The sequence below is a fragment of the Idiotropiscis lumnitzeri genome, chromosome 16 (genome assembly GCF_059441095.1).
Source record: "Idiotropiscis lumnitzeri isolate Australia: NSW breed Sydney's pygmy pipehorse chromosome 16, RoL_Ilum_1.0, whole genome shotgun sequence".
Classification (NCBI taxonomy): Eukaryota; Metazoa; Chordata; class Actinopteri; order Syngnathiformes; family Syngnathidae; genus Idiotropiscis; species Idiotropiscis lumnitzeri.
In genome coordinates this window covers 14403453-14416193 of record NC_142406.1, presented here as the reverse complement: position 1 = coordinate 14416193, position 12741 = coordinate 14403453, and the positions used below count along the sequence as shown (strand labels likewise).

General features: G+C 47.4%; 1 protein-coding gene across 1 annotated transcript; it reads left to right on the top strand.

Annotated features, from left to right (window-relative positions):
• The first annotated feature begins 127 nt into the window (after positions 1 to 127).
• efna1a (ephrin-A1a) lies at positions 128 to 12199 on the top strand. Its single transcript, XM_088278459.1, has 5 exons — positions 128 to 437; positions 9924 to 10219; positions 10722 to 10787; positions 10892 to 10987; positions 11127 to 12199. The coding sequence occupies exons 1-5, from the start codon at positions 340 to 342 to the stop codon at positions 11249 to 11251; spliced, it is 681 nt and encodes a 226-aa protein (XP_088134585.1). The 5' UTR covers positions 128 to 339; the 3' UTR covers positions 11252 to 12199.
• The last annotated feature ends 542 nt before the right edge of the window (positions 12200 to 12741 follow it).

Genomic DNA, 12741 nt, shown 5'->3' with positions numbered 1-12741 from the left:
CTCAAGAACCTGCATTAACTCGCGCTTCTCGGACCGTCCTCTGATTGGCCGCATGACTGCCAGGGGGCGTGGCCATAGCTTGCGGGCGTTTAACAAAACCAGCCGCCTCGCGGACAGCCGCACTCATTCACTACGGAGCTGCGTGCGTGACACATTCTCTCCTCGTTCGCTTTAAACATCTCTGCGAATCTTTTCTAAAGTTTTTTTTTTTTTTACCTCCGCATCTAGTTGTGATTTAATCGCCTTCGAGTGCTTCAAGTCTTCTTTTCTTTTGCACAATCGTAACCGGGCGTGCGTGTGTGAGTCGGTGTGCGCGTGCACGCCTCGGAGTGGTCCGCCATGGATTTGCTTTGGATTGTAGGCTGGCTGGTGTGCGTGTGCGCGCGCTTGGCTTGGTCCGAGCGCCACAGCGTCTTTTGGAACGGCACAAACCAAAAGTAAGTCCAGTCGACTCGCGCTTCACTTACGCACGATGTTGCAACTTTTTTTTTTTATTTTCCCTCTCAACCTCGTTTTTTAGTAGCACCTCCTCTCTGCATATCCAATGAATTTGTGATGCGAGCAATTTGGCTGCTGTTGTTATGATAATGCAAAAAGCCGTAGGGAGCCGCCTCCTCCTCCCCCCTTACCCCCCCCTCCCCTATTGGACCTGTTATTATTATTATGGCAGATTTGATTCCCTTGCGCCACGTGTTTGATCAGCAAAGCTAGTGTGTGAAAAGCAAGTTTGGAGGGGACAAAGCTGCTTAAAAAGTGAGGTGTGCGTGCTCGGGTTTGCACGACAGATTTGATTTATTTTGTTGTCAAAGTTGGGCGAATATGTGGTGTCGCCACGCAACCTTCAGTCCTTTCTGCGTAATTATGGGTCCATGTGGCATGATGTGGCTGTCGGTCGTCAACGTTACCATGTCCAGCACGAATACAATTTTTTTTTAAAAGATCTTTATTGATGTCAATATTTGTAAGGAGAATTTATCACTATTTTTTTGTAGCTCATCATGTTCGGTTTGATTGAATGAGTTGAAAGGGGATTTGAGTCCATATTTATATTTTTGAGCGTCAATGCGCTGCTTTTGGGTCACAGTGATGCACTTTTTCCATTCATGCGAAGGAAAACTACTGGAATTCGTATTCTTTTGTACCCGGTTGTTAGGATTGAATATGCATGTTAAAATTAGATTTTTTTTTTGGTGTGTGTGTGTGTGTGCCTATTTGTATTTCAGAGCAGGATTTTCCGGATAATTACTGGTCCTCCTTGTACAGTGTTTACATTCATGCGGTGCAATTCAACAGGAGAATTCTTCATTTTAGACAATCGTGTTCTGATTTATTTTTGTGCGTGTTTGTGCCGTTTCTAGTTTGAATTGAGTCAACGTGTTAAAAGTGGACTATTTTTGTCTTTAAATGAAGCATGAGCGATTCGGGGATAATTTCGTGGGGTTCGATGTTGACTTCTTTTATGTTGTGATAATTAACATGTTAGGATGGGCGACGCGTGGCCAAATGTTGCCGCGCCTTAACCAAATTGGTAAGCAAGTCTTGGTGGGGGTTTTACTTTTACCTGCTCGTTGAAAATCGGATGACTTTGCCTCGTTATTTTTTTCTGGTGAATTGCTGCAATTTCCCCAAGATAATGACGTGCACGTGTGTCACGGTGGGGGGGGGCGCTTCATATTTTCAGTGTTACAAATCGGATTCATAACATGTTGAAATATCTTTTGCAATATTGCTTGACAACAAGCCGCCCCCCCACCCTTGTGCGCTCCCTCCAATAACCTTCAAGTCAAGAGCTATCACTGCAAGATGCGAGGGGGTGGTTGTTGTCGGAGCGACGGGGGGGAGGGGGGGGGGGGGTCCGTGGCTGTCAGGTTGACGCGGGGGCGCTCATATTTCAGGTGACACGGCGAGTAATAATGGCGGGCGACAGACAGCGAGCGGGTAACTCGAGGCCGGCCCGGTGGGTCATGCTCGGTGGGTGGGGGTACGAGGGAGATGGATGACAAGGTTGGTTGGTTGGGAGGGGGGGGGGGGTAATTGGAGCCCAAACTGTCCGGGTTAGGGGCAGCTCGGAATAAGTGGGGGTCAATGAGAGCTGTGGAGGGTAAACAAACGTCTTTGCAGGGTTTCCCAAACTGTCAACGACTCACAATCAACCGACCGAGATAACTGGCAATAAAAATCTGATTTTGGCGGGGTGAGATCGTCACGGGCGCCGCATGGCCCACTTTTGTAAGTTTTGTCCACCCCTAGTTTAACTGGTGCCAGATTTGTTTATTTATTTAATTTATTTATTTATTTTTTTTAAATGGGCCTCATTCACACACACTTGTCCGTTTGAGAAGCGCAGCTGCCTGGCTGGCCACAAATTGCGCGCTTGGACGCCGCCACCGACTTCCAAGGTCGAGGCCGGTTTAATGACTACTTTTGTTTTGGGGTGAAATCCTGAATAGTTTCCGCACTTCCTGACCTTTTTCATGACGTGAGCGTGCAAAGTTCTTTGTGCTGGACCAGGAAATTTTTAGTCAGCGGGCACTGGTTGCTTCCCCGAAGGAGGCTGCGTGTGTGCGTGTGTGTGTGTGGAGGTGTGTGTGTGTGTGTGTGTGTGGTATGCATGTCCAAGTAGATAGGAGTGACTCACCCATTCTCATACACATTAACACACAAAACCTTCTCTCGACGGTGCAATGTGAAGCAATAATCGTCTCATTTGCAGCTTTCTTTTTTTTCTTTTTTCTGCTGACAGCGCATGAGTAAACCTCGTTCTCTTTGTACCTGTCTCTCCCTCACCCCACAAACCCCCCCTGACCCTGTGTTCTTGGACTTTCAACTTGCCGCTGCAGTCTCGACTTTTGCCAAATATCTCGCTCGAGCCTCCCCGACGACTCGCTAGATCAGGCGTGAGCAAACTACGGCCCGGGGGCCACATGCGGCCCGTTAGATGTTTGAATCTGGCCCGCCGGACTTGGAAAAAAATAAAATAATAAACCTTGTTCAAACCTGGTTTTATTTTCTAAATAATTCTTTTCAAAGACATATGTATTGTTGTAATGCTTTTGTTCACTTTCATTTCAAATTATTTTTATTTTTTTCTCTGATGAGGTGAGGTGACCAAAACACTCCATCCTCTGTCAAATTTTAGAACCCATTGTGGCTCGCCAATCAAAAAAAATTGCCCACCCCTGCGCTAGCTACTATTACTCCAGCGATAGCTTTACATTGCAGGAAATTGAAGAGAAACACACAATCAGGTGTCGTCATCCCTGGCGGAGGTCTGAACTTTTATCATCGCTATCGGCTCCGTTATTCCGAGTATGTTTCACCCCTGTGAGAGATTAACTTGGCATTTAACCACTCAATATGGACGTTTGTTTTGTCCTGGCTCCCATACAAATTAGAGACCGGTCTTCACGGTGCGCCCCCGAAAAAGAATGCTCACCAGCGCGACTGATTGGAGGTCAGGGGTCGCCGTGTGATGAAGTGGCCCGGGCCTCTATCAATCTGTCAGTCATTCTGGCGCTGCGGTGGTCCCTGAATGCTGGGCCGCCACTCGGGGTCCCCGCCCTTTGGAAAAGTCCCCCCACCCCCCCCCCCCCCCCTCTTGCTTTTTTTTTTATCAGAACCTTACAAGCTGTCCCTTTTCAGTCTATTATTTCCGTGGTAGTGTGTGAGAGACGGGAAAGGAGGGAAGTCTTCTCAGAGGTGTGGAATTTTCTTCGTGTTTTCTTGGCACCCGCAGTGATCAGTCACAAGGACCCCCCACCCCCGCCCCCCCCGGAAGGCTTTGCTCTCCCTTTCAACTTCCGTCCTCTACCGCACTCTCAAAAGCCACTGGAGTACCCCCTCAGCAAATCCTTTTGCTCTCTTCACTCGTATGTCTGTGGATTCTTCCGGAATGTCTTGGCAAAGGCAGAAGCACAGATCGGCCAGAACCCGAAAACCCATGAATACAAAAATACTTGTCTTGTAAAGGTGAATTTGTTGATGTGTGCCTCATTCCTGTAAAAAGTCAGTGACGCCTCTGATGCGCCGGTGGAGTGGGAACTTCTCCGTCGCCCAAAGCTATCCTCCTCCAAAATGTTCCGACTCCTCTCAACCACCCCCGTTTTCCTCCCTCCCAGTCCCGTCTGCAAATTCCGACGACTAGCCCTCATCTTTCACCCGCATTGTCCTCCCCGCTCGCTTAATCTGCCTCTGCAATCTGTTTGATGAATTCAATCTGGGCTAGAGCTTGTCAAACGGATGTAATCGTCTCTTATGGACTCGCTGATGTTTTTCTGAATCTCGCCGGGTAGCGAATCAGGCCAAAGGTTGTTCCCCCCCCCCCTCGTCGCGGTGGTAGCAAAGTCTGCTCCGTGTTTCCCTTGCGAGGTGCCTGCCTCGGCTTTCCGTTGGCGTCTTTTTCCCGGGAAAAGTGTGTATCCTGTCTGCGGCGTAAACAATGGTCGTTCTCACATTTTGCTCGGCGCGAGTCCATAAAGGAGTCGAGCGACTGTTTCCCAGGCTGTTTAAAAGCTCGGCCGTAGATTAGCGCTGATTCATGCACATCAATTGTTTTTTTTTTTTTTTAAAGACGGATGCGCTATTGTCGAGCCATGAGGGCCATCTGGAATCAAGCATCCCTTGCTGTCAGATGTGCCTCGTCTCTATTTGGAATCCAGAGTGTCTCGATTCCCCCCCCCTTGCCCATCCTCTCTTGTCTCTTCCTTATCTCGGCACCAGACTTCCCCTTCTGGCTTGGTCCCGCACCGCAAGGAGCAAGAAGACGGGGCTCGGCTTGTAAGCAGCCGTGTGATTGCGGCGCTAATCTCGAATTAGCCAGACGGGGGGGGGGGGATCAGATATGATCTTGTTTTGTTGCGTCAATATGAGACATTGTTTCATTTATTGTGTAAACGTGCGGGAAAGCACTTCTATCCACCTCCTGGCAAAATGTATCGTCTCCATCTGGATGAAAGAGCGACTCGAGCTACATTGTAGACGAGGAATGGAAGTCAGTCATTAGGGATGAAAAGCTTTATGGTTCACCCGTAAAAGCTGATAAAATCCCTCGCTGTTAGTTTTAGCGTGGCAGCATGGTGGGACGACTGCCTCACAGTTTTAAGATTTCAGCGTTTGGATTCTTGGATCCGGCCGGCCTTTCTGCGTGTTTACATGTTCTCCCTGTGCTTGCGCGGGTTTGCACCTGGTACACCGACTTCCTCCCACATTCCTCAAACATGCCGACTCCGGATTGGCCGGTGACCGGTCCGGAGTGTATTCTGCCTCTTTCCTGGATTTTGACTGATTTTCCAAGGCCTACAGAATATTGTGTATTAAAGATAAAAACATGGAGCTATGATGCAAAAAAAAAAAAGGCTAAGACGTATAAATACGTCTTCGGGAGGCAACGACAACAACTTTGAAAATGTATATATACGTTTTATGGATTGAATGAGTTAATATTTTGAATCCTCCCCGATGCCACTGGCTGAGCCGTGTTTGTCAGGACAGCAACAGTGAGCAAGTTTTTGTTGCGCCAAATCGACAGGGGCGAAATCGATATATTTGCTTCCTGAGCTATGTGATGTCAGCGCTGACCTTTTCTCGCCGCCAGCCCTTATTAGAAGACACAAATGTCTCCGGGGACAGTGTGTGACTCCGTTGCAAAAGAGCATGCGTATTCATCTAAGCCCCCGCCGAGTCTGCGGAATCAGCCAATTATTTCGCCGCCGTGCCCCAAAGCTTTGAGTTGGCCCGTTTTGGGCCGACGGCGCGGGCAGAATAACGGATGAAGCCATCAGACAAAGGTGGAACGACACGGAAAGCAGATTGAAATTGATCGCGGGAAGTTGCACAAAGAGCGTCCGCCGGAATATTATGTTCAAAAGGAAGTCAAACGCGTGGATTTGTTCCCATGGCGACCAGCAGGCATATACCCTCATCACATTGTGCGTCGGCTTTTGCAAACAGTGGGCAGGAGAAAGTTGCATTTTTGGCATACCAGCCAAGTCGGAGTTGACGCTCTGGGGCGGGTGGTAGGATCTTGTGTGCTTACGGAGGGATGAAAGGGGGACAGCGAGTGGGAGGAGGTGAGTGCCAGTGATTGATGAAGACCAGTAACGCGGCCTTCGGGACTGCGCAACTTTTATCTCCATTACCGGGCCCTTCACTGCGATTATTTAGTCAAGTTAAAAATAAATAAATAAATAAAATATTTGAAAAATACGTTACAACCCAAAAAAAACAGCGGTGTACATTTATCGTCATTTACAAAGTTTTTGTGAGTCCCTATGGCCAAAGATTATTTTTACTTTGATCTTGTTTTGTAAATGTCCCCTTAGTTAATTTGCTGTATCCAGATTTGGGCCTACCGGTCCACTCTAAGCTCCTCCGCCCTTCGGCATTAAGCAGGGTCTGGTGCCACTCAATGGACTGAGCCTGGCTTCTGCTCCAGCCAGTAATCCAAGCTCGGATGAGACGATTAGGTGGTCCCCCCCCCCCCCCCCTTTAACCCCCTTCACTCCCCACCTACATTCCGGGTTCACTCATCCGCAATGTAGGCCAGTCACCTTTTAAATCACATTAGTGGTGTGTGTAAAAGCCCAGCGACGAAAACAATCACGTTTGTGTGCTCGGTGGCATTCGGATTAATAAAAAATAAGAATCGATCCAACTCGCCTGTGGGATTGTCGCCCCTTTGCGAAACCCTCCATCGCTGACGTTTGTTTTTTTTTGTTTTTTTATCCGTCTGACATTCCGCCGATTACTAGAGTGCATAGATGAGAGGCGAACGGACGGATGAAAGGAGGTGGAGAAGAAAGCCAAACACTGGCCGGAGAGATTAAAGAGGAGAGATTAGAACTCTCCTGACGAACGGCCAGTAAATCAGGAATTCCTTCTTCCTGACATGCTGCAAAAACTAAAATCACACCAGGATTACGTTTCTAAAATCTGAGTAAAATAATGTTGGCCTGATAGCATAATTATCAAGATTTTCCAACAATGTCCAATGAATCCAGTTGCTTTTATTGTACCTTACGAGATTGCCATCACTCTGCAATTTTTTTTTTTGCAAATTGATATTGCATTCTGTAACTTAAAAAAATCCACAGGCAATTATGCTTTTATGCTAAATAGACGGCAGCAAAGTCGCACTAACTCCTAGCCAGGGTGACTTGCTCAATGCAATTTTTATAAATGTATTTTTTACCTTTAGTATCGGTGGCTGGTATCGGCATACTTTACGAGTACCCATTCGCTTGAATTCTGGCCGGTATCGACCTGATATCGATGCCTGTATCGGTACTCGCCCATCCCTAATTCTAATTTATTGCTATTATACGTACGTTTAAAAAAAAAAAAAACTATGATTTTGTTATTTTATTTGTAAATGACCCTCGCGAGACTAGCTGTGGATACTAAACCTGTTTTCACAAAATCTTGCCAATGTCAGTTTTCTTAAATAATTTTCTTTTTGTTTTTCGAACCCAAATTTAACTGCGCATCTGTTTGATTCTGCCCGAATTTGTACTCCACACTTGACCACCTGACATTACTTACGCTTTATTATGCAGCTTATCATGACACACGCACTCACATGAAGCGAGGGGCTTTACACACACACACACACACACACACACACACACACATTTGTTCGCTTAAACCCTTTGGCAAAAAAAAGCTAAGCCGCCTCTTTTGAAGTGCGCTACCCCGATCCGTTAATTAAGCTGATGATGCGGAGTGGCTCAATGGTGAGGTGTTATTGGGGGGGGGGGGGGAACAAAAGGCAGCCGGGTAATTAAACCTATTTGCCATTAATAAAAGAGGAAAAGGCGGGAGGGGCGAGGGAGACAGCCCCCCCCCCCCCCCCCCCCCTCGGTGTGGAGTCAATATCTGTAACAGTGCCTATTGATAACAGTAGCACTCCGTCACAGAAGTCCCACAGAGAGAAACTTCAAAAGCCATCCCTAAACTTAAGCCCTTTGACCCCGCCCCCCCAACCCGGCTTTTTTCCACAGCCTAAGGGAGCTGGGAAGTGGGCATAATTACCCCCCTTGGACCAACACATTGGGACCATACTGCAGCCGGTTGGAAAGCAGGCTTGGCAAGGGAAGGGGAGGGGGGGTTTGTTTGTTTGTGTTCCGTATTTGCAGGGCTGGGGCAGGGGGGAGGGGGGGGGGGTGTATGATAACCTTGTCAGACAGAGAGCAGACAAGAGTGTTTGCTCCATGGTGTTATCGATTCAACTGGGATTGAAAGCGCCGGCGGTCAAAACACTCCGATGGAGTAAACAGAGCGTGGCGGATAAGTGCCAACGAGGCCGAGGCCCGAGCGAAAAGGGATCATTACCGCATCCCCGTCTTAAGTTTGCTGCTCCGATCATCAACACGCCCGAGACTCCAGCCGGCTAATCTGGTCATCGGGCGTGAAGGGAGCGCAGTCAAGCGGCTGGAAGGAACTCCGAGTCCGGGGGGCCCCCAGAGCGCCGGTTGGAGCCACGGCGTCTGCGCTTGTCCGCCGAGGGGGGCACCCCCATGAGGCCTCTGGCAACAAAACAAAAAAACACGAGCTAACGAGACGCGGCAGCCGTGCAAGCTTTGATAGTCCGTCCAGGCATCTGGAGCGTGTCACCCGGGAGCAAACGCTGGCTGCCACCTTGGATATTCTACGCGGAAAAACAGGCAACGAATAAACACGAGGCAAGAAAAATCATAATTCGAAGGGGGCGTGGCTTATTGTAAACATTTTCAAATGTGTCGATGTTGAGAATGAACCAATCACATTCAATGGCCGTCGGGGACCTTTTAGGAATGACAAAAAAAAAAAAAGGCATTTTTTCCAAGATTTCCTTTGAGCTTTTATCTGTTTTCAGACTTGTACGGCGGTCTGGCTCAGATGTTCTCTCCGGGTCTCGCTTGCACACCCCCTGCTTCATCCAATCACCCGGGGACTCATTTCCAGTCCCCGAAACGATCTGGACGGCTCAAAAAGCTCTTTAAGATCTAAAGACGTGATTAAATCGCTCTCCGACTGGAGCGTTGACAAGCCGCCCGACGCGTATTCATTGCAAGTGCAACAGAAAGCGATCTCGCTTTGCCCGTTCCCGGTGCGTCTTGTGTCAATATTTAAAGTCCTCCTGGTGATCCAGTCCAGTAGGAAGACGGTAAACGGATAGGCAGAGCGGGAGGTGTGTGTGTGTGTGTGTGTGTGTGTGTGTGTGAGAGGCCTTCATTATGTGTTAATGGCGGCAGCTACTGCTTGAGGTTGTTGATAGATGAAGCTCACTGCGACGGGCGCGAGGCTCCACTTCCTCGCCGCTGACAGATGACGGGGCTGTGGGAGGAGAGCCGCCGTCTCTCCGTCAATGCGAAGGAGGAAGCCACAAATACCTCCTGTGACAAATCCACGCAGATCAACACATCCTATCTTGGCGGGAAGCCGATAAATGCTGCAGCGGCCCGAGCAAAAAAAAAAAAAAAAATGGTTTTACCTTTCCCGCTGTCCACGCAGCTACTTTGTCTCCTTTTGAGGCAGGAAGCAAGAGTTGACGTCGTAAAAGTGGGTGGAGGAGTCCAAGGGAGGCAGACAGTCTGACTCGTCGTCTTTCTTCTCGCCTTCCCTGTTGGGAATGGAGACGTGAGGTGTTCGGATCAACTTTCGTCAGTTATCTCAAATGGACTTAAATGTTGACGTCGGCTAGCTTAATGCTAACACATAATGGGAAACTCCATTGACGGGCTAACAAGTAGCATTTATCTGGAGGTGTTCGAAGCGCTTAAAGCAACAGATATTTGAACAACAAATATTACAGTAGTTGTGAAACTCTTCTTCACTTGTGTCTGCATGACTGCATCATACTGCCCCCCGGTGGCCGATTGGGAGCATTTTCACATGTTCTTGTTCTTGTCCAAGGACCTTCATCTGATTCTTATTTTCGCATGCAGGTTTTTGTGGGACGACTACGCGGTGGAGGTGCGTCTCAACGACTACCTGGACATCGTGTGCCCGCACTACCCGCAGGGCGAGGTGCCGTTGCTGGACGCCGAGCGCTACGTGCTCTACATGGTGGAGCGCGAGGACTACGAGTCGTGCAAGCCGCAGTCGTATGACCAGATGCGCTGGGAGTGCGGCCACCCGTTCGCGCCGCACGGGCCGGAGAAGTTCTCGGAGAAGTTCCAGCGCTTCACGCCATTCACCCTCGGGAAGGAGTTCCGGCAAGGAGAGAGCTACTATTATATTTGTGAGTCACCTTATGTGTTTGGGAATTCTGTTCTCTAGTCCTCGCAAGGGTGCGTCGAAGTTCTCACAATACGAGGGCACGGCCCCCTTCAGGACACCCCTGACATTTCTAAAAATGTAAGTCTGGGCTCTAAATCGGCCGCTTCCAAACCTCAAAAAAGCAAACCTCCATTTTTTTTTTTAAGCTTAACTGTACGCTATCTGCGCAATCCAAACTTCCCGCTGTTCGTTGATACGTTAAGCCCAAATGTGGGGTGTTGGCTCACCCGAGTGTAACCGCACGCACGGAGTCGGGTTGTCGCCCCGACTGCGGCTGTAATTAGATAAGCAGCAGGGCAAGGCGCTCTCCGCCTCGTCACAGATGGCCTCCTAAAGCTTTTGTGTGTCTGTGCGGAGTGGGCACGCATGCACGGGATGGATTAAGAGGCCAGAAGAGGATAAGTGCATTAGTTTGGACGCTAACACATGTGTGTGTGTTTTTTTTTTCACCCCCACCCGTGCAGCAAAACCTTTACACCATCATGGAGAAGAGTGCCTGCGGCTACGGGTGGACGTCGTCGCGGCCGACGGTGAGAATTAACGGCCGCGATCGTTTAATGGTGGACTTCTTGGATGGTGGGATGATTTATTGATTTATTTATTTATTTTTTTTTTTTGGGTCGACTGATCTCAGGCTCGCAGGAGGCCAGGGTGGCCAAAGGAGGCACGAGTGGGGACGCCGTGGGAGCTGGGGGGGAGGTTCACAACCCGTCCAACAGACTGCCTGCAGGTATGATGACCCCTGCACAAATCGCGAATAATTGGGCTTGAAGTTTTGCTTTCAAGCGTCCACTTCAATCTGCAAATGTCACTTGTAGAAAAAAGTAGCGCAGCATGCTAACGCGCTAACATGATCTTCTGTCTTGCAGCCGACGACCCGGTGGTCAGCCTCCCCGAGGTGCGGAAGAGCGTACGGACTAATTCTGCGTCGTCGACGTCGACGTCTGCCCTGTCGTTGCTCGTCCCGTTCTTGCAACTGCTCTTGCTGCACTGAGACCACGCTCGCAGGCCTTTTTTTTATTTATTTTTTTTTATTGTGGGACCACAATGAAGGGACAGTCTGCGGGGACGAAACCACTGACCGCCTGAGCTCAGCTCTGTGGCCGGCCACAGGGCGAGACGGGAGGACAAAGAATAGACGGGACTCACGTTGGTGCGATAGAACAGGACGAGCAATCGGGACAAACGCTATGAAATTGAACCTACTGCCCTTGGAGCCAAAGATTGATCGCTTCTTCTGTCTTGTGCCGCCGCCCCCCCCCTTAAAAAAAAAAAAAAAAAACAAGCACCAACCTTGCCCGCCTGTCAGCATTCTATTTGTGTGTTGTTGTTATTTTCGTAACAGTGGCATTGAAGCAAATTTTGTGGCGGCGGCGGCGGCGAGAGGGGGTGTCTTCGAAATGTAGCATTGACAGACTGTTGTCATGGCAACCACACAATTACACACTGCCATTGGAAAAACTTTTTGTACATTCTGTGAAGATAATTTATGACATTGAGGAGGAGGTTCCGTGTATATAGCGCGAGTGAGTCTGTTGTGTGAAAGAGACGAAAGTTGTGCGACAAAATGGATTTGTGCCCAAAGCAAACACTGACTTGTGTTTTTGTATCTCACAGGGAGGCTGGTCTTCTCTGTTTCTTCAATCTAATCTCACCTCCCCCAACAAAAAAAATAAATAAATGAAATTGGACCAATAAGCTACGACCGCATTCAATTTGGATGGTTTGAAAAGACAAAGCACAACATTGTGACGACAATTGTCTCTTCTTTTTTTTTGAACCGAAACAACTTTTTGTACATGTGTAAGTAAAACAAGTGTATGATATGTAAATACATAGAAGATTATATAAAAAAAAAATACGCAACTTGTTTGATATGACTAATGTGAAATTTTCATGTGGAATAAAAGAAAATATTTTGGGAAAACCCCAAAAAGATCAATTGAGACTATTTTTTTTTTCATATTAACTGAAGAATGTTTCTATTTATTTTCACAATTTTTCAAGAATAAAGTAAAAAAGGTAGGAGATGGTCTTAATCCACTTATTGATATTTTCATAAAAATTGTGAAAATGATTGTTTTGTAAAACTTAGAAATCGTAAACACACGCACTGAAAATGTCGCCTCAGATAAAAATTCCAAGTGTCGGATATTTTAGGTATTTGTGCATTTTAAATATTTAAAAAGAAAAAATATTTTACTGCATTTAATTTTTGCCATGACAATTTTTTTTCATTTGATTTCTTAGATTACATTTTTGATTGTTGTCTTATTATTGAAGGAATTTATTCAAATTGTTTTTTATTTACTTTTTTGTGTATTTAATATGTCATTACCACTGCTGAAAAAGTTCTTTCATTGATTTGTGCAGTAATATTTTTAGAAATTCTATTTTTACATTTCATACGATTTCAAATTAAATTGTTTTTGGATTCATTTATTTTTTTATGTGTACATTTAATTTATAATTTTAAACGTTACT

What these genes read in the sequence shown, in the direction of transcription:
- efna1a (XM_088278459.1), top strand. Translation starts at nt 340, where the DNA reads ATGGATTTGCTTTGGATTGTAGGCTGGCTGGTGTGCGTGTGCGCGCGC. An exon ending in TGGAACGGCACAAACCAAAA is followed by an intron (nt 438 to 9,923) that starts GTAAGTCCAGTC and finishes TTTCGCATGCAG; the next exon opens with GTTTTTGTGGGACGACTACG. An exon ending in AGAGAGCTACTATTATATTT is followed by an intron (nt 10,220 to 10,721) that starts GTGAGTCACCTT and finishes CCACCCGTGCAG; the next exon opens with CAAAACCTTTACACCATCAT.